Source organism: Barbus barbus (assembly GCF_936440315.1).
Source record: "Barbus barbus genome assembly, chromosome: 11".
NCBI lineage: Eukaryota > Metazoa > Chordata > Actinopteri > Cypriniformes > Cyprinidae > Barbus > Barbus barbus.
In genome coordinates this window covers 18,658,548-18,681,682 of record NC_136739.1, presented here as the reverse complement: position 1 = coordinate 18,681,682, position 23,135 = coordinate 18,658,548, and the positions used below count along the sequence as shown (strand labels likewise).

Genomic DNA, 23,135 nt, shown 5'->3' with positions numbered 1-23,135 from the left:
ACGAAAGTTGGGATTTTGGTATATCTGTGCCAAGGCCTGTTGCTGGGTGGGGGGGGGGGGAGAATTGTCAGAAATAATTTTTGCTCTTGTGTGAATTTTGTTCTCTTAACGAACTTATTTATTTAAACCGTTTATGGGTAATTAATTGGAGGAGCATGGGTGAACCGTCTGTAGAGCGCATAAAATTGTGTTCGATTTGAGCAGATCAATCTGCATCTGACTTGAAGCAGTTTAGCCTATCAAAGTAGGCTACAGCAAGAGCGATTCATGAGCAGACGCGGGTTACGGTCATCGCAGTTTCTCCAGCGCGGCTGGCTGCACGAGCTCTGATGATGAGAGCTAATTCACAATTGACCAGATTCACTCAATGTATTTCATCCCGTGCTTTAATAGGGTTGCAAACTCTTTTTCATGTTATATTAATGCTATAGCGTATTGTTTAATTTTTATCGAAATAAAACCGGTAAAAAAGTGACTGAGGTGCCCTGGCGCCGGCCCTGTCTGTGCCCCTCACTAACCTCCCATTCCCAGCTGTTTGGCCTGCCACTTTCCACAGGTTCCTAATTCATCACGGCCGCTGTCTCATTCTCCTGCGTTTCAGCTCTCTGTGTCAGCCTGTCCGCTGTCCCGCTGGAGGCGGGTGATGTTACTGCCATGGCTGGACAGCAGTGCACCTCTCCCTCTCTCTTTATCCCTTTCAGAATTATTGTCCTAATTTGGTTGTGTTCTTCCACACTGTGGTTCAGGAGACTAGTGCAGTGGTCATACTCAGATGATGAATACAAAATCTTCTGATTGAATTGTAGGCAATGAATTATTTAAAAATGTTGCATTTATTAGATGTTGCATTTATTTATTCGGTGTTTTGTGTGCTTACAATAATAGTAATAACTGAAGAACCTGCAGTACCTATAGATTTAAGATATTGTGTCAAATAATTTAGCCTATTCAAGTGGTAATGAATTGCACTGTGCCATATTTTATTAGTTATGAAATGCACACTACCATTCAAAAGTTTCAGGTCAGTTTTTTTTTTTTTTTTTTTGAAAGAAAATACTATTTTTATTTGGCAATGATGCATCAGATTCATCTAAGATTGTATTAGATTTTAGTTTTTTTTTTTACTTTCTTTTTCATAAAAGAACCCTTAATATCATTGTTTCCACAAACAAAATCACAAAAATACATATATTCCACAAAAATCACAGTTGTAATACAAAGTCGCTTAAATAAATGATAATTTATCCAGTGATGTTTACACCACAGGTGTCTGATTCAGATGATTCGGCTGCTGATGAGCAAGACTTTCCTGAAATATATTTTTGGAAATTAATATATGATTATCTCACAGTTTAATTGTTGTTAAAACATTTCATGTTCAGTGGGAGGAAGGTCATGGCAGGACTTGAAGATGGCGAGTGCAAGTGGATTTTTATTGGTAATTACCATTAATAATTTCCTATGGTACTTTACTGAATAGTGCAAACATGATTAATAAGGTTATTGGAAACTCTGTGTTTGGGGCCGAGTGGGATGGGATGATATGAGGAGGACAGAAAATGAGAAAAAGTTGCTCATACTGTAGCCCCGTCAACAGCTCAACCGAAAATCGCTGAGGCCACTGAGATTTCTGGTTTATCTGTAAACCACTTATAGATCCGTGAAGTTCCTTTCCGTCGTGGGCAGTGCAGGAGTCCATCACATCTCTGTCACACTGAAACTGTTATGTTGCGCCCACATTACAAAAGCACAGTGAAAATCATTCACATATTCCCCAAGTCTGATGCAAACTCTTTTACTTATTACATAGAGAAAGTATCGGTGTGTTACATAGAAACACTTAAATAATGGATCCGAGAAAGGGTCAAATAAGGAGGGACATGTAACAGGATGGTCACATAAATTCTACATGAAAAGGAGATGCATCGTGGACTGAGCTGATATAGTTTGGAGGAAAGTGGGGGAGGAAGAGAGAGAAATGGAGGGAAAGATCTAATATAGCTGGCTACAGAGAAAGGGATGTGGGGCAATGGTATAAATACTCCAGGGCTAGAGGATAATGGAGTGTCAGTTGGAGACAGAGAGGCAAATGGAATAAGGTACATGCATTTCTTCACTACAAGACAGGAGAGAGTGGAGGGAGAGAGAGAATAATGAGGCTCATACTGTTTAATGGGACTGGGAGTCATTATAACTCTGAGTAAGAACTGTGTTCACTAAACAAGCATCTTGCTGGACAACATGATCTGTGTCCCACTGTAGTCCACGTTCCTGCTGCAGTCTGATCTACAGAGGTGGTTTCGGGAGCTCCCATTAGTGCTGTGACGTTTCGAAGCTTGTATAAAAAAAAAAACCAAGCACCTCGCATACCCCTTTTCCACCAGTTCCAGTGCTGGTTCGGAGCCAGAGCCTAGTTTCAAACCGGTTCTTTGTCTTTAGACACTCAAAGCGCCAGCTCCAAACCAGGACATGTGGTTCGTAAATAGCACCAAAACATTGCTGGGCTATAAGGAAGAACCGCTTGCGTCAGGGGCTGGGTTACCGTGACCAACAAGACAAACAGAAACTTTGGACTGCCATATTTGAAATAGCAGCTAAACACGAACATATTGGATTTGTTGTGTTTGGATGCCGATGTAGGTTTGCAAAGTCATGAACATCAATAGCAACGCAACGTACGCCGTTGTTGATAGTTTGTTTAGGCTTCTTCGGGATGGATCGGCGCTGCGCGGACTGGTCGGTACGTGGTATCGGGGTGCTGCAGGAGCGACTGAAAAACCAACCGGTTCTTAAAGGGCTCACCAGTCGAACCAACTAAGAACCAGCAATTGCACTAGCTCTGAACTAGCACCTGGTTTCTGCTGGTGGAAAGGGGTAGCTGTGAAGCACTGTACCGGAGCTTGATTCATTTTGCCAAAACCACGTGATCTGTGATGTCCGAAGCTTCGTTTTCGCACACAACCACGTGACTGCTTTGAATTCTGATTCAAATAACGCAAACCACTTGTGCAGTTTCAAGTGTCGCTTATTTATATAGACTTATAATAATTTCTTAATTATTTCTTTGCATTATACATGTTTTCATAGCACAAAACGTACTCGGTTACTATCGTAACCTAGGTTCCCTGAGATATGGGAACAAGTACTGCGTCGTAAGATGCTTGTATGGGAAAAATTATTTTTTTTCTCTTCACTGAAGCCTTTTCAATCACGCATTGAAACTGCACGTCTATTGGTCGGTGCAGTGCTATAAAATCGAACCAATGGCTCTGTGGTGGCGATGAGCGAGCTTATGGCTATGCCGCCAAAATGGGGGGGGGGGGGCTTCTGGCTATATAAGCTTTGCCGCCGCAACTCAGATTTCTTCGACTGAGGCGTGCAGCTCATAGCGCAGCCAGGAACGCAGTACTCGTTCCCATATCTCCCATAACCGAGTACCTTCCCTGTCGATATTTCACTCGTACTGCATCGTGAGACGCTTGTATGGGAACCAGTACAATCACACCGTGCTATGATGGGAAACGACTCAAACCATAGCTCCCATGGGAGGACCCAGGGGAGTTAAAAATACACCAAGCACAGGCTGACCCACCAGGGTCAACCATGGCCTGCGTGTCGTCCTGTAAGTAGACACTTAGTGCCCATAATATGGACCTTCCAAGAGCCAGGCCGGCTGCCTCACAAATTTCCGAAATGGACACCCCGCTGGACCATGCCCAGGAAGAGGCGATGCCCAAGGAGGAGTATTCTAGGATGATAGCATCCACTATCCACCTGGAGATTCTTTGCTTTGTAACAAGGCGACCTTTAGCGTGGTTACCGAAGCTGACAAAAAGCTGTTCTGATCTCCTGAACGAGGCAGAATGCTCAATGTATACCCTCAGGGCCCTGACGGGGCAGAGAAGGGACAATTCCTGGTCATCCGTCGAGGGGGGAAGTGCGGAAAGCGATATGACCTGGGCTCTGAACGGGGTGGAGAGCACCTTAGGAGAGCACATAACCCAGCCTTGGTTTCAGGACGTTAGGCCCGAATTCCAGGCAAGCAGGGTTGACAGAAAGGGCCTGTAGGTCTCCTACTCGCTTAACCGACGCCAGTGCCAACAGCAGGGCGGTTTTAAACGAGAGCGATCTCAGGCTCACGGATTGCAATGGTTCAACGGGGGGCCTCTCAAGGCCCTTAGCACGGTTGGTAAGTCCCAAGGTGGAACTGTACGAGGGCAAGGAGGGTTCAATCTCCTGGCGCCTCATATAAATTGGATCACCGCACTATCTCTGCCCACCGAACGACCAGCAATTGGGGCATGAAAAGCCGCTATGGCTGAAGCGTAAACCTTGATGGTGGATGGGGAACGCTGTTTATCCAGCATCTCCTGCAGAAACGAAAGAACCACTGATACCTCAGAGGTGACCGGATCTAAGTCGCGGTCTTGACACCAAGCTGAGAAAATGGACCATGGTAGACGAGGCTCTAGCTGCCGCCATAGTGTTTAAGACACGCTCTGGGAGGACAAAAGGCTCCCGTTGAGCGGCCACACATGCAGGGCCCATAACTTCATGAAATAGATTGGGCAGTGAGACTTGTTTTCGGAGGCAAAGAGATCTACTCGAGCTCTGCCGAAGATGTCCCAGATTTTCTGAACCGTGAGCAATTGGAGCATCCATTCCTCTGAGGAGACGTTGTTCCTTGACAACATGTCTGTTCCCAGGAACGTCACTCGTTGGCTGGGTAACAGTGAGCTCTTGGCAAAGTTGACCCTGAGCCCCAGGCGATCTAAGTGGCTGAGGAGGAGGGTCTTTGTGCGACGTTGAAACTGCCTCTTTGACTGGGCCAGAATGAGCCAGTCGTCGAGGTAGTTGAGGATGCGGATTCCCATCTTCTGCAGAGGGGAGAGAGCCACATCCATGCATCGCGTAAAAGTCCGGAGAGCCAAGGATAACCCAAATGGGAGGACCTTGTATTGGTATGCCACCCCCTCAAATGCGAATCTCAAGAATCGTCTGTGATGGGGGGCTACCTGGATGTGAAAGTACGTGTCCTTCAAATCCAGCGACATGAACCAGTCCCCTGGGCATATTTGCGAGAGGATCTGCTTCAATGTGATCATCCTGTACGACCTTTTTACCAGCAGATTCATCACCTCTGCGCGCAGAACTTGAGCGTCCTTGCTGCGCACTGTTGTGGTGACCACCCCGCGGAAGCGGTCTTCGAGCGAATTGGAGTGAATAACCTCGTCTTACCATAGCCATTACCCACTCTGACACGCCGGGGATGGCCTGCCAGGCCTCGGCCAGTGTGGCAAGAGGTTGAATAGGCTCTAAAGACTGGCTGCATAAGGGCAGGACGCTTATGGTAGGCAGAAAAGACTTCTGAGGCACCGCATCCAAGGCGATCTTGGGCCGGGGTCCTTGGCGCTTCGGGAAGTGGTAGCGTCTTGCTGAGCTGGAACACCCTCTATCCTGCCGATCCTTAGGACGTTGGCTTGTCAGGCTGCTGAGTCGGCGCAGGCTTGGGGCTACAAGAAGCAGCAGAAAGACTGGAGCGTTTCGGGAGGAAGAGTCACATCACTTGAGATGACTTCCGTACCTCAGTAAACCGCTCCGCAAAGCCCTCCACAACTGGCCCAAACAGGTTATTCGATGAGGCCGGAGCGTCGAGGAAGGGAAGTCGTGGCCTAATGGTTAGAGGGTTGGACTCGTAATCCAAAGGTTGCGGGTTCAAGTCTCGGGCCGGCAGGGATTGTAGGTGGGGGGAGTGAATGTCCAGCGCTCTCTCCACCCTCAATACCACGACTGAGGTGCCCTTGAGCAAGGCACTGAACCCCCAACTGTTGCCCCGGCGCCGCAGCATAAATGACTGCCCACTGCTCCGGGTGTGTGTTCACGGTGTGTGTGTGTTCACTGCTGTGTGTGTGCACGTTGGATGGGTTAAATGCAGAGCACGAATTCCGAGTATGGGTCACCATACTTGGCAGTATGTCACTTCACTTTATCCACCTCTTTCATCTTCATCAGCGTAAGCCAAAGGTGGCGTTCAAACTCTACCAGGCTAGACATCGACCGCCCGATGGCCTGGGTGGTGGCTTTGGTGGCGCACAGGACCAGGTCCGTCGCGCTTCTCAGGACCCTGAGTGAAGCAGCGTCGAAACCGATCTCCTCGCTGGCGAGCATCTTGGCCTGGAAGACCTGGAGCACAGCCATGGAGTGCAGCGCCGAAGCCGCTTGACCAGCCGCCGAGTAGGTGCGTCCAGCAAGTGCAGACGTGGTTCTGCACGGCTTGGATGGATGGCTCACCCTCACCTTCCATCCGATAGCCGTGTGCGGGCAGAGATGCACGGCCACGGACTTATCAAGGGGGCAGGTGCTCGTATCCTCTTCAGCGCCATCAACGGAAGTGTGGGCGGAGGAAGCAGAAAATAGGATGCGGGACGAGTAGGGGGCGCATCATAATTTAGTGAGCTCGTCGTGCTCTTCGGGAAGGGGGGACGAGCGTTGGCGGGGGGCTTGTTGGCGAGCTCACTGACAGCCTTCGTCATTACACAGAGCTTTTTGGGTCTGGCATTGTGTGAAGAGGACAGCGGCAAGAGGGCGGGATCAGTCACCGAGCCCAATAACTCCTCCGCTTCCGAAGCCGCCAGAGAAGGCTGTCATCCATGTCGTCGTCACTCCCACCAAACAAGATCATGTCGCTCGCAGCCGCAGAGGGACGCTGATCAGGTTGAGTGAAGAGGACCGGTGAATCCTCTCTCTGCGATGACGGCAAAGCACGCGGGCACTGAACCGACGTGAGCTCGCTCGTCTTCGGCCGCTCGAATCCTCTGCCCCGCTGTTTCTTCCTCGCAGGTCCCTCGGAGGAAGGGAATGGGATGGCGTGAGGGGCAGAGTCACTTTCAGAAAGAAAGCTTTCCGCGAGCGCAGAGAGGCGAGACTGAAACTCTCGCAATGAGAGCTGACATCAGAGTGGGATTTCCCCAAGCATCAGTCAGTAATTTTTCCAAATCCGATCTGACCAATCAGACTGAAACAGATTTCCAGAAATGTGATTTGAATAGGATTCCAAACCACATACGAATGTAGCTCGAAACGGATTTGCACAAATCGGATTTCATGTAGTTTGTTGCCGTTCAGACTATTTAAATATGATCGGATTTCAATCAGATTTGCACAATAATCGGATTTGGGCCGACAGTCTGAACGAGGCTTTAGAGTTGCACTAGGCCCTAAATTCTAGGTAGGGCTGCCACTAAGTCCATTCATATGATTTGTGGGCATAAATGGACAAATTCTAAATCGGTAGAAATATGGGTGCAATGCACTTCCTGTACCCTTTCTATGTTTATGCTAAGGATACATGAGATTTGATATTATGTTATGTCTGCAGGGGTAGACAATAAGGGAAATTTGCCACTGGCCCTCTGGGCCAGTGTCTTTTGAAGTTCACTGGCCCAGGTCAACGCGTCGGGTATTGATCCCAATAATCACGAAAAAGAACAGTTTGCTTGAACAACATGAATAACTTATTTTTTTAAGGTAGGTTTAGTGCAAAGTGCAGCAAAACTGTGCAAAAACATGAAACAAGTGCAAATAAACCTATTGCATAGGATTCATTCTCCGTAGTCACACAGCAATTCATTACATTATGTTCATACCATAGGTTTCATACACGTTAACTTTTCTCTAACTTACTTGTCTGCATATGTGGGCATTGATCTGCAGAGCTCACAGTAAACCTCTTTTTTTTTCTTGATCGTAGCCCAGCTAGGGGTGGGCGATATGGGAAAAATATCATATCACGATTTTTTTTTTTTTAGAAATATCACGATTCACGATTTTATCACGATTCTTTGTCATGTTGGTTTTACAAGCTGTCTGAGCATTACAGCCAAACTAGAAAGACAAAGCCTTTCAAGGTAACAAAAAACAACAAAAAAGACATGGCAGATATTTAGGCCAAAGTGGGCGAAGATAAAAATATTTGTCATCATTCTATCTTTCTTATTAAAAAATAAGAACAAAGACACACATTACAAATACGCATAATATACAAATAAAACAAACAGTGCTTTATTTCCAGGTACAATAGGTGTATTTAGCAGAGCATTCAATGAGATTGAATGAACAAATATAAAAATAAAACACTAGATAGACTGATTCCTAAAGCAACTGTATTAAAGTTTTTCAGTCAAGAATAGTGAGTGATTTTTCTCTTTTGCGTTTTGTTGTTTTGTTAACGTTAAATGAATAGTTCCCCCCAAAATAAATATTCTGTCATCTGTCTGTCAATTCTGTCATAATGTTTTATTTTTATACCATCATTTACTCAAAAGTTGTTTTAAACCTGAATGAGTTTCTTTCTTCTGCTGAACATAAATGCTATTTTGAAGAAGGTGGAAAACACTTGCTGGTCCTCAGTGACTTCCACAGGATTTTTCTTTCCTACTATCAAAGTCAATGTGGACCAGCAACTGTTTGGTTACCCTCATTCTTCAAAATATCTTCTTTTGGGTTCAGCACAAGAAATTAATAGAGGTTTGGGACAACATGTGAGTGAGTAAATGATGACAGAAATTAAATTTTAGGGTGAACTATCCCTTTAATGACAGTCGACAGCATGTTTAGTGTCCTGTCCCTTTAAGAGCTGCACGCATCTAATATACAGGCACACATCCGTTTCTCTCTCAACTATTTACTTTTATTTTAGAGATAACCAACTGAGTATGTATGTAAACCTTGTGTGTTTTGACAGTATTAGCGCAAAAGATAAGTTAGTTGAGTAATCAGGCGCTGTTAGACAGGCTTTTTAGCGCGCGTGCTTCAGGTGTATGAGCGCACGTCAGACCAGCGCGCGAATTAAACATTTAACCAGCAAGGCTTGTGTGCAAATAATGTACTTTTGCGATCGCGAATAAGTGCAGTGTCCTGTCAGAGTAACTCTACTGCTGTATGTCGTGTTGTACAGTATATAGAGACCGCGGCGCCAGAACTGTATTTGATATAATGTGTGCTGTAGCACGATACTACCATATTTCTTCAAAAGCAGATCGTGGAGACATTTTTATCGTCCACCCCTAAGCCCAGCCAATTCCAGCGGTCTCGCCACTGGGGCTGAAACTTTCTCTGCCTTTTCTTTTCGTATTCCCTTTCGCTTTCCCTCAATTCCTCTGGTGATTTTCTCTTCCTTGCCTTCTCTTTTTTACCCGGCGTTTGGCCGGGTGATGGGGGTTTCAGAAACATGTAGCCTAGCTTAATAGTAGCTATAGGTAGGTGCTGAGCAGCAGTGTGCAGTTTGCGCGCGTAACCGCGGGAGCGAGCATAAACCCGCTGCATCTGTAAGGCTGTCGGGATCACGTAACCTGCTAGCGGTGGTTACCGAGACGATTTAACAGAAATCAAAACACAGAACCACAGGTAATTAATGTGAAATTAGACTTTTTTTTTTAATCGAGGCATTATTTTTACTGGCCCCACCGGGCTAGTGGTTGGAGCGATCTGGTGGCCCTGACGGTTTTAAAAGTACGTCCGGGCCACCGGGCCAATTATATTGTCGACCCCAGGTCTGTCTTGTGGCCTGGTACATACACAGATAGACATAATGCACCAATGCACACAAACTCCTCCAGATACACACCCCTTTCACTTCATCTCCTTGTTGCAAACTTATGACGTCAGGCTGCCAGGCAACTGTCTGAGCAAACAGAATCCCTCTCCATACAGAGGGGAGGCCCCATCCTGTTGATCAGCACGTGGCTCCCACAGCCCATTAACACACACGCTTTTGCACAACACAGACATTAACTTCATCTCCTTCCTTTTAATGTACACATTTCCTTAACTGGCTTATTAGAGAATTCTGCCCTTGACAGTAATAACGTATGGATGTAGATATTGCATTGTTAGGAGGAGGACACAAAAGAAAAATACTATGAGTGATGAGGGAAACCCACACAGGAAGAAACCTGTTTTTTTTTTACCGTAAAGAGGAATAGAGAAAACAGAAAGGCAGTTTGTATGGTGGGAGGATCAAAAATATTTTCCGTCGTCTGGTGATACTAGAATTAAATCCTTTACCACAAACCTTTTATCTCATTAGATGACAGTTGTGTTTATAGTCTCTGTACCCTCATTATTCTTTGTGGGTTTTTTCACCCGTTCACCTTGACTTTTACTACCTCCCATTTTCCATTTTAGCACTTAGTACAGCACGTCTCGTTTCATTAGGACAGCAGGCAGATTTGATTCTTACAGTGTTCTAGCCAGGGACGGATTATGCCGCAGAGGTGCCCTGGGCACGGACTGATTATAGGCCACCCTCAGTTGAAATTGCGGTCATTTCAAACATTTCAAGATTTTAAATAGCAATGGATTCTATCTACACTAAGTGAAAATAGCAGTATTTTTAGCGATATGTTATTTACACTAAGTGCAAATAGCGATAGATTATATTTACACTATGTTAAAATAGCAGGATTTTCTGCTATTTATACTACTTGTTGCAAAATAGTGGCAATTATCTGCACTTCAGTATTGTATTACATTATAAAACAGTACACAATAATAACATATTTAGTGTAAATTATCATTTTAATTCAGATTATTAAATGGATGCCACCTTATTGATACAATAAAGCCCTCCCGACACCAACCCTAATCCTACCAGATACTTTATTTACAGTTATGGCAAGTTTTTGTATTATTTATCCTGGATCATTTATATTGATATCATGTTTGGCAAGCTGAAAGGAGAGGTTAATTTTGGGAATCAAAAATATTGCGTGTAATTCAGAGTTATTACATTGGGCCATTTCCCATAGGAATAGTTCAGGTCTATTTTTGGGTCTCTGTGTGAAATATTCCACAAGAGAAAAGCAAATTCCCTCTGAAGTCACAGATGGTAACATAAATGATGTCCTTGATATATGGACCAATAAATCATTGTGAAGTAAAATGAGTTATGGTGGAAAATCAATGATGAGTCTCTTATTCTTGGAAATGTAAGCTGTTTATGCTTATAGTACACACTAATGTCAGTGTTTTCAAAAGTTATCACTGTCTTACTTGTATTTCTATTATTTCCATATGCTACCAGACAAGCTTGCGTGATTCCTCATTATTGGATTGATCATTTAATTATACAAAGATAATCATCGGTAATCAAACTTAATTTAAAGCAGTCTTTCAATTAAGATCCTGTTCCTTTAGTCCTGCTGGTGTGTTTTTATCCAAGAGTGGCACATAATTTATGAGTCGGTCTTTTTAAATACATTAAACCAAATATAAAACCGAAAATAAATGATTTACTATTGTTTGATAATGATTTAGAAGCTTATAAAATTATAATTTGGAGGATTCCCTGTTCTAGTGCTAATGTGCAGATATGTGAATTATGGACATAACATCTTTTCTGAAATTTCTAAAGTGAGGTAATAGGCCTGTATTCATGATAATATTGGCTTTAAAAATATTTTAAAATGTTTAATATATACCAGCATGCATAAATGTATACCTAACCACACTGCTCTCTCGTCGGAAAAGTCCTTAATACTATCAGACCTCTGTTGTGTGTGTCTTGTGTTTCCATGTGCTCCCTGTGTTTTCATGCCCATATTTGGTTTGTTTCGTGTCCTCGTTTCATGTCATTTGTAGTTATCCTTCGTTAATTTACCTGTGTATTTATAGTCCTGTATGTGCAGTGTTATTTCGTCTGGTCTACTCGTTACTCCCCGGTGTTTGATGTCGATGTCTGCCTTGTCCTGGCTTGCCCTACCTTGATGTCGACATTAAAGTCCTTTTGTTTTACATCCTCGTCTCCGTGTTCCTTGTTCCTCCCTGCTGTGTGCACCGTGACAAATACAAGTCAAGTCAGAGAGTTTAGTTGGGTTGGATGATTCATTTATGAAAATAACAGGAAAAATTCCACTCAGTGATATTCTCTGTGTTTCAATACAGCTATACCAGCACCTACACCAAGATGTTTATCTTTATTTATCTACCACTAATGGCCATATTTGCTCTTTCATTCTCTATCATCCATTTTTTGTTGATCAGTTTTTGCTTCCTTTGCATGCCCTGTTACAGTATTTTCCACAGAAGTGAATTTACTTGAATTAATCAAAAATTTTGGAATTCCAACAAACAGTCATTTGCAATCAAAAATGTTTTTATTTTAATAAATTATAGAATTATTTCTATATTAATTATTAATCATTAAATTAGTTTTAAGCAAATCAGCTTTAGTTTTTATTTTTGCTGCAATGATCGTTTGATTTGACAGTTATATTTTGATTGAAATGCTTCACCAGACAGTAGGAAAAACGATACTAAAAGAAAATATCAGTGGCCATGTTTTTATATAATCATTTTGATCAATCAACAGTGGTTTGGTATGTTTCGGTACAGCAGGGAACAAACAAAATACTTTTTTACACGTTTTCTCTGATCGGATATCTATCTGATTTGTTAAAACGTTTCCATTTACACTTGGCCACATAAATGTGTCTTCGCAAAACAGATATCCGTTCTTCAATTCCCGCGCTATATGCAAATTTAACGGAGTTCACGTCAATGAAAGCAATAGATATGCGCTGCATTTTATTCATTATCTGCTCGTTTCAATATGAGAGCCCGCAACAGGAGAGAGCGCGGCATCAGCGCTGGAAAGATAGGTTAGTCTCGTTGGGAAGAGTAAAATTAGCTTATGTGGTTTCAACAACCAGATGCATTTACACTTGTCCAGTTTTGTCTGGAATGCGGCCCAGACCACCTCGGATTTAAATGCGTCTCCAAAGCGTTTCGGAGGGCATTTACGTCTTTTCAGGATCTGATAGCTATCCGATCAGAAAAAAATGCATGAAGTGACCAGGTGTAAACAGCCCCAAAGTGTTGTCTGATTCCTTGATTCCTTTGTCCGGTGTTAAACATTTAGATGTGCTATATGTGTCTCCTGCCTGTGTTACCCTTTGGATGTTTATTAAAGACTGCTGTTTGAGATTAGCCCTCATCTCTGTGTTCCTCGCTTCCTCCCAGTAGCGGACAAATATACAGCATGTTTAGGACATTTTTCCCCACAGCAGCTAACACACTTATGTCTTTAATGTTGATTGATTGATTTACCTTGCATACAGAGTTTCTAAATACATCCTGCTCATCCAGCAGTTAAAATGGCACTGTATTCTCTCAGTACACACATACAGAACCAAAAACGTATGCACAGTTAAGACAACAACAACAACAAAAAAACTAAAGGAGATGTAAAAACACTTCTAGTGTATTTTGCTGTTGATGCCAAAGTCTGTGTGTGTCCAAACAAACTCTACGGTATTGTGATGCATGACGTCTTAAGGCTGAAATTTAATGTTCAGCCAAGAATATTTTCATTTTCCTTTGTATTTTTTTTTTTTTTTATACAATTTGTGTAGGCCCATTTATATTCCTTGTCTTCACCCTCCCTTGTGTTCAGACTCTTTTCTGTACAACAAACATCACACATCACTCTATGCTTTTAAACTCGTGGGCATGAACTTACTCCCTGGCATGCTGTAACTCATGGCAGCCCTATCAACTTCATTGATTTTTGTCCTTACTCTGTCTTTTCCTCTTCTCATCATGGCAGTTTCTCATGCCTCTGCTCTTCACAGAGGTTTTATGTCAGTTTCTTCCCTCCCTGTGGATGTGCTGGCAAACTGCTGTTGATTTTTCTCTCTGCTTAAACTCATTGAGAGTGTCCGAGAACAGAGAGAGAGAAATAGAGACAGAACGAGAGTATTCAGCAGACAGAGGGAGAGAGAGACATTGATTGGTACGGCATGCTGAGCACAGAAGCAGGCCAGGCCCATGTGAGTCATTTGCTGAGTGGCCCTTTGAACTTACAGCTATATGGAGGAGCACTGCTATGCTGTTTTAACTGAGTGTACTGGAGCAAATGAAATGTCCAAATGAAGGCAAAGATAGCATACAACATGACTTACACCCTGGAGTAAAATTGTATTGCTCAGAGGTTGCTTTTTCTTAGCTCAGTAGACTTAATGTTGTTCCCTTTTGTTTTGAAAGTATAAACCTTGTCTTACGTATTTGTTCTAAAATCTCTTGAATGGAAACAAATGAGAGAGTTACTGCAGATGTTATTTTTGAGATTTCCTCTGAAACTGAAAGCGGGGATCCTCAAAATGTGGTGTGTGACGGTGATGTTAGGGCTTTAACAAAATAAAAAAATGGAAAATATAAAAACTAATTCAAAATATAAGTAAAAATTAAAATAGCATCAATTATAGCACTGACGTGCATTTCAATTAATTATATTGCAAGAGATCATATAAATATATAATAGATTACATATTATATATTACAATACTATAGCATTATAACAATATAATAAAGTTGAGCTTTGCAATCTAAGGGCCAGATTTACTAATCAGGACAAATTAGTGTGAGAACGTAATTCCATAAAAATGTATTGACATTTTGCAAAAGAACACAAGAGGCAGTCAGTTCACATCCATTATGACCAACACAGTCTACCAACAGCAGCACAAATCAGCACAGGGTTACAAACCAGCACAGCAAATGATTAATAGGTCTGTGTAATGTTCTTAGAACACAGGCGCAAAATGTTTTTTTGGGTGTTAAATAATGGTGCAAATACCAGTAAACTGACTACCACAAACCTTAGAAATTCACCTTATGATTTATTTAATATCTTCTCACAAAAAAATGTCCATCTGTGTAACTGTGTCTTCGCCCTTTCATCAAAAAACTGCTTCATAGATTCAGTAGTACTGTTATCACTGATACTCACCTTCAGTTTTAAAGAAGATGCCATTAAACAAATATGTTATGTTGTTTCTACATTAATTTGAAGATTGAATTCTTGCAATATAAAATTATATTTAAAAATGTTTAATGTTGGTTGGGATTAATCATGAAAAAAATTTGATTAATTAGTTTTTTTTTTAAGTATTGACAGCATTCATTTACATATGATTTTATATTAAATATTTTGACCAGACTAGAAATGCAATGCTCAAAAGGGGGTCTCTGCTTAATCTACCAAGAGATTTCTGGCCTGAAAGACACAGGTTCTGTAGAATCAGAGACCTTGTAATAAATATGCTTGGCATGAGTCGATAACCTTAAGTCAGCTTTGAGATGTTACTAAGTCTGTTTCTTCTCTCTCTCGCTCACTCTATAGATTGAAAATTTCAACTTTGGTGGAAAGGTCATCAGTTGCTCCTCCGTGTGCACCTGTCACCTCCCCACCGCAGAGCTACTCCAGTCCCAGCCCCTACCGGTGGTGCGACACGCCTCACCTTCACACCGCCCTCGTCCTTGTGTCCCTTCTTTGTTTCGCAACTCCACGTCGGGGACGCCAATTCACCATCTGTTACTAAGAAAAGGCAACATGATCATGCCAGAACGTACCATCCCCTTCTCATACCTCACCTGAGGACGATCAGCGTGGTTCCCCTGGCTTGTTGCGTGCTCTCTGACCAGCGAGATGGGAGACTGGGTGTGTCTGAGCCCAGCCGAATTCTCCCAGCTGCAGCAGTACAGTGAGTGTGAGTATCTGAGCACAAGAAGCCTATCTCCTCTGACCTCTGGCAGGTTGATTGGAATTGATTTTGGGGCTGTTAGGTGGATAAGAATGGATGAGAGGTTTTATCGGTCCATTTAGTTGGTCCTTGGACATCCTTTTTGATAACTGCACTGCTCAGCTCCCTTGTTTAAATTGATGCTTTGCTCAATATATTATGTTGGAGGATGCGTACACTGTAAAAAAAATTCCGTAAAATTTACGGTAAAAAACTGGCAGCTGTGGTTACCAGAATTCTACCGTAAAAAATACGGTAGCAATGTTTTAGGTTTTACGGTTTTAACTTAAATTTACAGTTAAATACTGTAATTTCTTTAACTGATATAATCTTAATATACCAACCTATTAAAGTACTGAAATCTGTTTTGTTCCTTTGAAATACACTGATAACCACCAAATGCAGGTGATGATGAGAATATCACATGATGAGTCAAAGCCCATCATAAGCAACTTTTAAACAATAGAATATACAGAAGGTGCACAGTGTCATTCACACAAGCACTAAACACCATCATGGTGAGACTCATTAAACTGAAATATGCTATAAACATTAATTTAACAACATTAGATGTAACATACAACCCTAATAAACATAACTGATAAGAAACAAATAAGAAGAAACATAGTTATTTCAAAGAAAAAACGTCAAATTCAAACAGAATTTGAAATGGAACGCAGGGAATTCTGGGAACGTCAGTTTACGGTTTTTCCCTGTAAATTTTAGAGGAACTTTCCGTTAACCATGTAACAGGTTTTTACCGTAGCATTTTCACAGTTTTTTACCGTTAAAATCACGATCATTTTTTTACAGTGTACACATTCTGCAGCCGACCCACTGGACTTTTAGGAAGCACTGCTGGGAATGTAGGCTATATTGGCGTAACACGTCGATGTGCTGCCAGTGCTCTCTGCATCTGTATTGATTTAACGACGTTTAATGCAGTTATTGATGCAGACCACTTTATAAGCTAAACAGGCATATGAAATTTTCAATAACATTAAAAAGTGATGGTCTTGTTTATCAGTTTACTTATTTTGCAAGGGAACTGTGCTATAACAGATTTGAGGGAATGTAAAATGGTTGTATTGATTTAATGGGGAGAAATGAAATCGGATGCTGAAGCAGGATATAAATTCATAGTGTATCTATTATTATAAGGGCTTCCAGTAAATCTGGTTCATATTTTGTTATAGGACTGGCTGTGCTAGCTCATATTTGACCCTGGTCCACAAAACCAGTCATAAGGATTCAATTTTTGGAAATTGAGATTTAAACATCATCTGAAATTTGAATAAATAAGCTTTCCATTATTAAATGGTTTGTTAGGATAGGGCAATATTTGGCCGAGATACAACTATTTGAAAATATGGAATCTGAGGGTGCAAAAAAAAAGTATTGTGAAAATCGCCTTTAAATCTGTCCAAATTAAGTTCTTAGCAATGCATATAACTAATCAAAAATTAAGTTTTAATATATTTATGGTAGGAAATTGACAAAATATCTTAATGAATTAATCCTAATGATTTTTGGCATAAAAGAAAAATCGATAATTGTGACCCATAGCATGTAATTTTGGCTATGGCTACAAATATACCTATGCTACTTATGACTGGTTTTGTGGTCCAAGGTCACATGTGCATGTGTAATGAGGAGGACAGTGTTTTGTCTGGTCAACAAAGATCTGCCTGTTTTGCCATTGTCTCTAACTACTCTGCTTAGTCTGAGAGGGAGCTTTAGCTGCATCAGCATTTATGATATTTTCAGTGTTTTCTTTACTAAACTAATTATGTGCATGTTGTGTAATTGGCAAATAGCAAAGCAGGTAGTTGACTTCAGGCTTGAACTCGAGTGCCAAGAAGAACATTAGAGTGCAAACGCTGCACTTTATGCAAATATTGCAATTTGCATGTATATAAAATATTTTAAAAAAATATATAAAAGCTGGTCAGATGCAGATACAGCCTCATACTCCTAAATATTCTGATGGCCTTTATTTTTTTCCATAGTCATGAACATTTATTCAATATTCTGTTTCGTAAAAATAAAAAACATACTGTATATATCACATTTTTATATATGCTAACTCTCAGCTTGAAATACTGAACATAATCCTTTTAGGTGTTGTTTTAATGGACTTTAATCAAGCCTTCCTATTATTTATCTGTCAATTTAATCTGTTAATTTGGTGCAATTAATTATGGGAAAAATAATACATTAAAATTATTAATGCATTTAACGCACCCCACCCTGGCCCAGGCCTGTATGTCATTTTAAGTTACATGCAGTTGCTTACGGAAATGATGTAGGACGACGACTGACTGCATTATGTAGCCTATTAGAATGCAGTTAGATGCCTCCTAAAATTCAAGATATGATAGAAAGTATGATGCTATATGGTTTTTGTCTAATATTTATATCATATAATATAGTTAAGCGATATCGTTTGAGCAAGAATATGTTTTTTTTCCCCAAAATATCTGCTTTAAATGATCTTTTGGGGGTGATTTCTGAGCCTAAAATGATGTGCAAATAATTTGTGATTAATTTGACTGTGTAATTAAATTAAAAGTTTAAATTGCTTGACAGCCTTATTTTTGTTTAAATGTCAGAATTCTTTAAATAATCGTGTTTGCGTGGTCATATGGAACTTTATTAACCTGTAATACAGAAGGTTTAAGTGTTTGGTTATTTCTTGAGAATTGAACCCTTAATCAAAATACATCTTCATTACTAATATCTGCTAATTAGATTTTTTAGGTAATTATGTAAACCATAGACAATTGTCACAGATGAAATGTTTGTTTTCTTTAAATGCAAAAACTAAACCTTTTTTTATATAGAGTAAAATATTTGCACAAATTTGGGCATTTTCTGAATTACAACTTACAATTTAAATAAAATGTTACTAAACTTCATGTACTAAACCTCTAAATTCCCCTGTTGTTGTGTGATTATCTGCACAGGCTGCACTGGCTAATATGAATTCCAAAGAGACCTCTGTGCCATTTTAAGAGGTTACCTGTAAAATGACCATGAAATTTCCAAATTAAGCATCTATCTGTGCTTTGTGAGGTCAATTGGCTTGTAGGATGCTGGTAATAAATCTAAATTCTCATGAAGTCTGTATAATTACTTTTCTTTCGTTGAGGGCAAACCCTTGAGGAACAGTAAAGACTAAATAATCAGTCAGAAGTGCTCTCACCCTGAACTCTGCCAGCATGCCACGTTTAAGGTATAATGCCTTTAAAAATAGCACATGCCTTATGGGGAGTATATTCTGGGATACCGGACACATTTCCATTAAGAATTCAGTAGGTGTGAGATGAGGCATTAATCTTAAACTTAACTACGTCTCACAGATGAATTGCCAGGCCAGTCTGGCACAGATTTCAGATGTACTATAAGGTAATTATAGTATTTCTCTATCATTTCAGCATGAAAAGAAATATTGGTTTGCAACTTTTAGAGCTGGGTGATAATGGCAAAAAATGTATTAAATGCCACTTTACTGACGAGATGCGCATGACAATAGCATGCGATTAATTGCACAGCCCTAATTCTTATCAGTCAATATTGATGATAATCACAATAAATGTCAAATCTTTATTTCCTTCAAGTTTAAAGCCAGATTTTTGCTCCAAAGTGGAAGCTCTACAAACCATACTGTTACTTTTCCTTAACAAAATAAATATCTTAATAGAAAAATATTTTTTTTAGTTTCTGCATGTTCTAACGAGTGATCTTGTTTCAAATCAAGAAGCACGTTTGTGTTGCCTAATTAATAATAATATTAATTTTGCCTCTTAGAAATACACATTTGATAGTAGTGGTATCTTGTGTTAGGATGCAGATATACATTTTTGTTCATTATTTAAATCATCTGTAACATTATAAAAATTGTAGCAACCTCATATTTATATGGTGAAATGTAATTATTCTGACTTCCATAGTAGCATGCATTTAAATCATGATAACCACAGGTAAAACCACACATATAGCACCTTAATACCATGGTAAAAAATATAACTATATGGTTTTTAGGTATACATTTAGTATAAATGCACAAACGCTATAGCTTAATCACGAAAATACTGTAATAATATTAATTACCCCTTTAATACATTTAATTCATGTCTGCATTAATAATATTATCAAATTCGATACGAGTTCTAACATTTCTGACACAAGACCACAGTGCAGTTAGTGTTACTACAGTAAATCCTTAGTAAATAATGGGGATTTGTAGATTGAAAAGCCTTCTGACTGTATCATTGCGCACAGTGTTTCTCCTGTTTGTCAGCGCTGTTGTATCTGGCTTTGAACTCGTTTGAGTCATTTGTGTTTTTTGCTGAATTCAAGCGCACAGCACTGTTTAGTGCTCACGTGACCGAGACTCATCAGAGAGTAAATGCATCTGCTCTATTGAGCTTGCAGCTGCGCTGCCATTTGAACTTTGAGCCGAACACATAAATGGTCCATGTGGCATGGTTCAAATGAGTCGTGCTTTTTCGTTCCGCTTTTGGTGCATAAACATTATATTGAACATTTATCAAACTCTTCATATTGTTTTATCGAGGAAAATTATATCACGATAATTATCGTTTTATTGCCCAACCCCAGCAACTCTATTTACTGATTATGTCATAGAATGTAGGTTGTCCTCAAGAGGAGACAGTGTGTATGTTCTTGACACTGTAGGCTCAGCTAGGTGCTAAGGGGCTTTATTGTTTTGATTCAGTGGTGTTAATAATCAGTGGAAAATATTTGTCATGATGAGCTAATTGAAACTCCAGTCACAGTTGCAGCAATAAGATTCCCGACTATTAAAAAAACCCAGAAACACAGGTCTGTTAGTTAGAGGGTGTGTTTGCTGCCCACCGAAGCCGCAAGCAGTTTGGAGTTTGGTGTCAGTCTTTAAATCAATGATGAGTCTTGTACATTTAATATTGTCAATCAAAATGTCACAGTCCAAAGAACAGAGATGTACACAGAAATGTGTTTGACCTCTGACATCATGCTGCAATTTATGAATTAGGATCTGAAACTATAACAGCTCGTAAACCTCTGAATGATAAAAGTGTGATGTCAGTCTTTCCGACCACAGAAATCACCAGATTGCTTTGTTCTGGGTTTTACCTGTTGAGGAAAGACTCCTTTTGCTCAGATGAAATAGTGGGTGCAGTTTGGTTTTCAGTTATGATTGTCTGCCGCATTGCCTGTGCTCCCACCTGTTTTTCCCTTAACCACTGAGTCTCTATATACTGACTCACCTAACACTGCTGCTTATTATTTGAATATCTGACTTCATTTTAGATGTGTTTTTTCCATTTCAACTGACAGTTCCCTCCAAATGAATATTATGTCATTGTTAGGGATGTGCCTCTCTATGTTAATCCATATTCTATGTGACTGTCAGGATATGCCTCGGTCTCCATAGTGTTGTGATGCGTCATATTCACGTAGCAGCAGTGGTGATGAGAAAACGTGCTTGAGAAACAGTTTAGAGAGGAGAAATCAATCATATGAAATACTGGTCTCAAATTGTTGGTCACTTTCTTGGTGATTAAAAGTATAGCGCATCTACTAATAATTATATACAAATAAATCTTTTTTTTTTTACTGATGCAAATGTGTTGGAAACGATGCATTGTGTTATAATAGCCATCTTGTATCTAGTGTTGTTTTTGTTGGCTTGTTTTAATTTTAGTTTTAGTCTAGTCTTTGTGTGAAGCTGTCATTTTAGTTTTTATTAGTTTTAGTCACGTTCATACTTTTTTTAGTCTAGTCAAGTTTCAGTCAACTAAAAGTCTGAGCATTTTAGTCTTATTTTAGTCAGAATTATCCATGACTATTTTCATCTAGATTTAGTCGACTAAAACTGATGACAATTTAGTCAATGAAAATTGTATTTTAGTCTCTTTTTAGTAATACAACTCTATTTAACCCAGTCAATATAGTATAAGTACCTAGTAGTATAGACGAAACCAAAATTTTCTTTTAGCCAAACCCATTTCAAACAAGGTTATCTTATTATATTATTCTTACCTTATAGACTCAAGAATACATCCATTCCAGACACGGAAGACGCTCTGATTTGAATTTACAACATTTATTTTACCAACCAAACATGTTAGAAGTACACACACATCTCCCAAAGACGAACCCTGGCTGGCCGACCATCGGTCCCTTTCTCGGTGTCAGACTTAACTTTGTTGTCGTCTTCTAAATAATGCCGCGAGTGGGGCTTGAGGAAGTGACGTCGCCTGCATCTGCGCAGTGCGACCTGATGCAGCCCCTGAAGTGAGACACAGGAAACAGAAATACTGCAAAATAATAATAACGTGACTAAACGAGACAAAATAACATTATAACATTTTGTTTCGTCTCGTTTTGGTCAACGAAAATGAAGCGACATTTTAGCATAGTTTTTATTTTGTAAACCACATTTAGTCTCATTTTTATTCGTCAACAATATTGCATTATACATTTAATTATAGTCATCGTCACATGACCAACATTTACATTGCGTCTCGTCTCGTTGTCGTCACTTGATAAAGGTTCGTTGACAATGATATATAGTCAATTTTCGTTGACGAAAGCAACACTACTTGTATCCGATGCACACTTTTAACTTTTGCGTCGATCCATCATCTAGTCATTATAGACTTTCCCTTGTGTTGTCCTAAAACTGTATGCTGTCAGTGGGAGACACAGTGAGGACTGCTTTCAGTACTGGGGGAGATTAGCTTCTTCTATGAGGAAAGAAACTTTTTCTGCCCCCCTGGGCGGCAGTCAGAAGGCACGTGTGTGACAACTAATTCAACGCTTACAGAAAATAAAAATGAAGCCTGGAGCATCACATTCATTTCTCCTGTCGTAATGCTAATAAACTTTGGTGACATTTTCTGCTCAGCTATTATCTCTGCTTAATTAGCCTATTTTGTAAGATTTCCCTATACATCTAAGGTTTCCAGTAATATATACCAAATGCAATGGCTTTTTTCAAAATGTTACAGATAATGATGCATGTAGTTAAAGTTTCAAGTACATGTCTCTTGTGTTTGGAGGCAACATTGTGTTAAGAGTTTCAACTCGCGCAATATGTTGAAAATAAGATTAATTAATTTATTGATTGATTTATTTTTGGTCACACTTTAGACCAATTCTCGCTATCAACTAATGATTAACTATGACTTTGGCCTCAACAGACAGTTAGTAAGGTAGTTTAATTTAGGTAAGGGGTAGTATTAAGGGATCTAAAATATGGTCATGCAGAATAAGGCATTAATATGTGCTTTATAAGTACTAATAAACAGCCATTATGCTAGTAATATGCTTGCTAATAAGCAACTAGTTAATAGTAAGAAATGGTCCTTAAACTAAAGTGTTACTTAGTTAATCAGCAACATCCATACGGTATTTGGTGTCTTGGGACGATTCCGAGTGTTTTATTAACGTGTTTCACAGAAGATGCCAATAGCTAGTTCCAATTTACATCGTTTTATAGAAAACAGAATTAATCCAATACATTTATCAAAATAATATTATCAA

At 40.1% G+C, this 23,135-nt stretch overlaps 1 protein-coding gene across 2 annotated transcripts in view; it reads left to right on the top strand.

Moving 5' to 3' along the window:
- LOC306876835 (diacylglycerol kinase beta-like) overlaps positions 1-23,135 on the top strand; it is a 130,747-nt gene that overhangs the window by 5,653 nt on the left and 101,959 nt on the right. For both annotated transcript variants that reach the window (XM_079428258.1, XM_079428259.1), the window contains exon 2: positions 15,182-15,548. In XM_079428258.1, coding sequence (XP_079284384.1) covers positions 15,488-15,548 — 61 coding nt within the window. In that variant the 5' untranslated portion in view covers positions 15,182-15,487. The remainder of the gene's footprint in view (positions 1-15,181; positions 15,549-23,135) is intronic.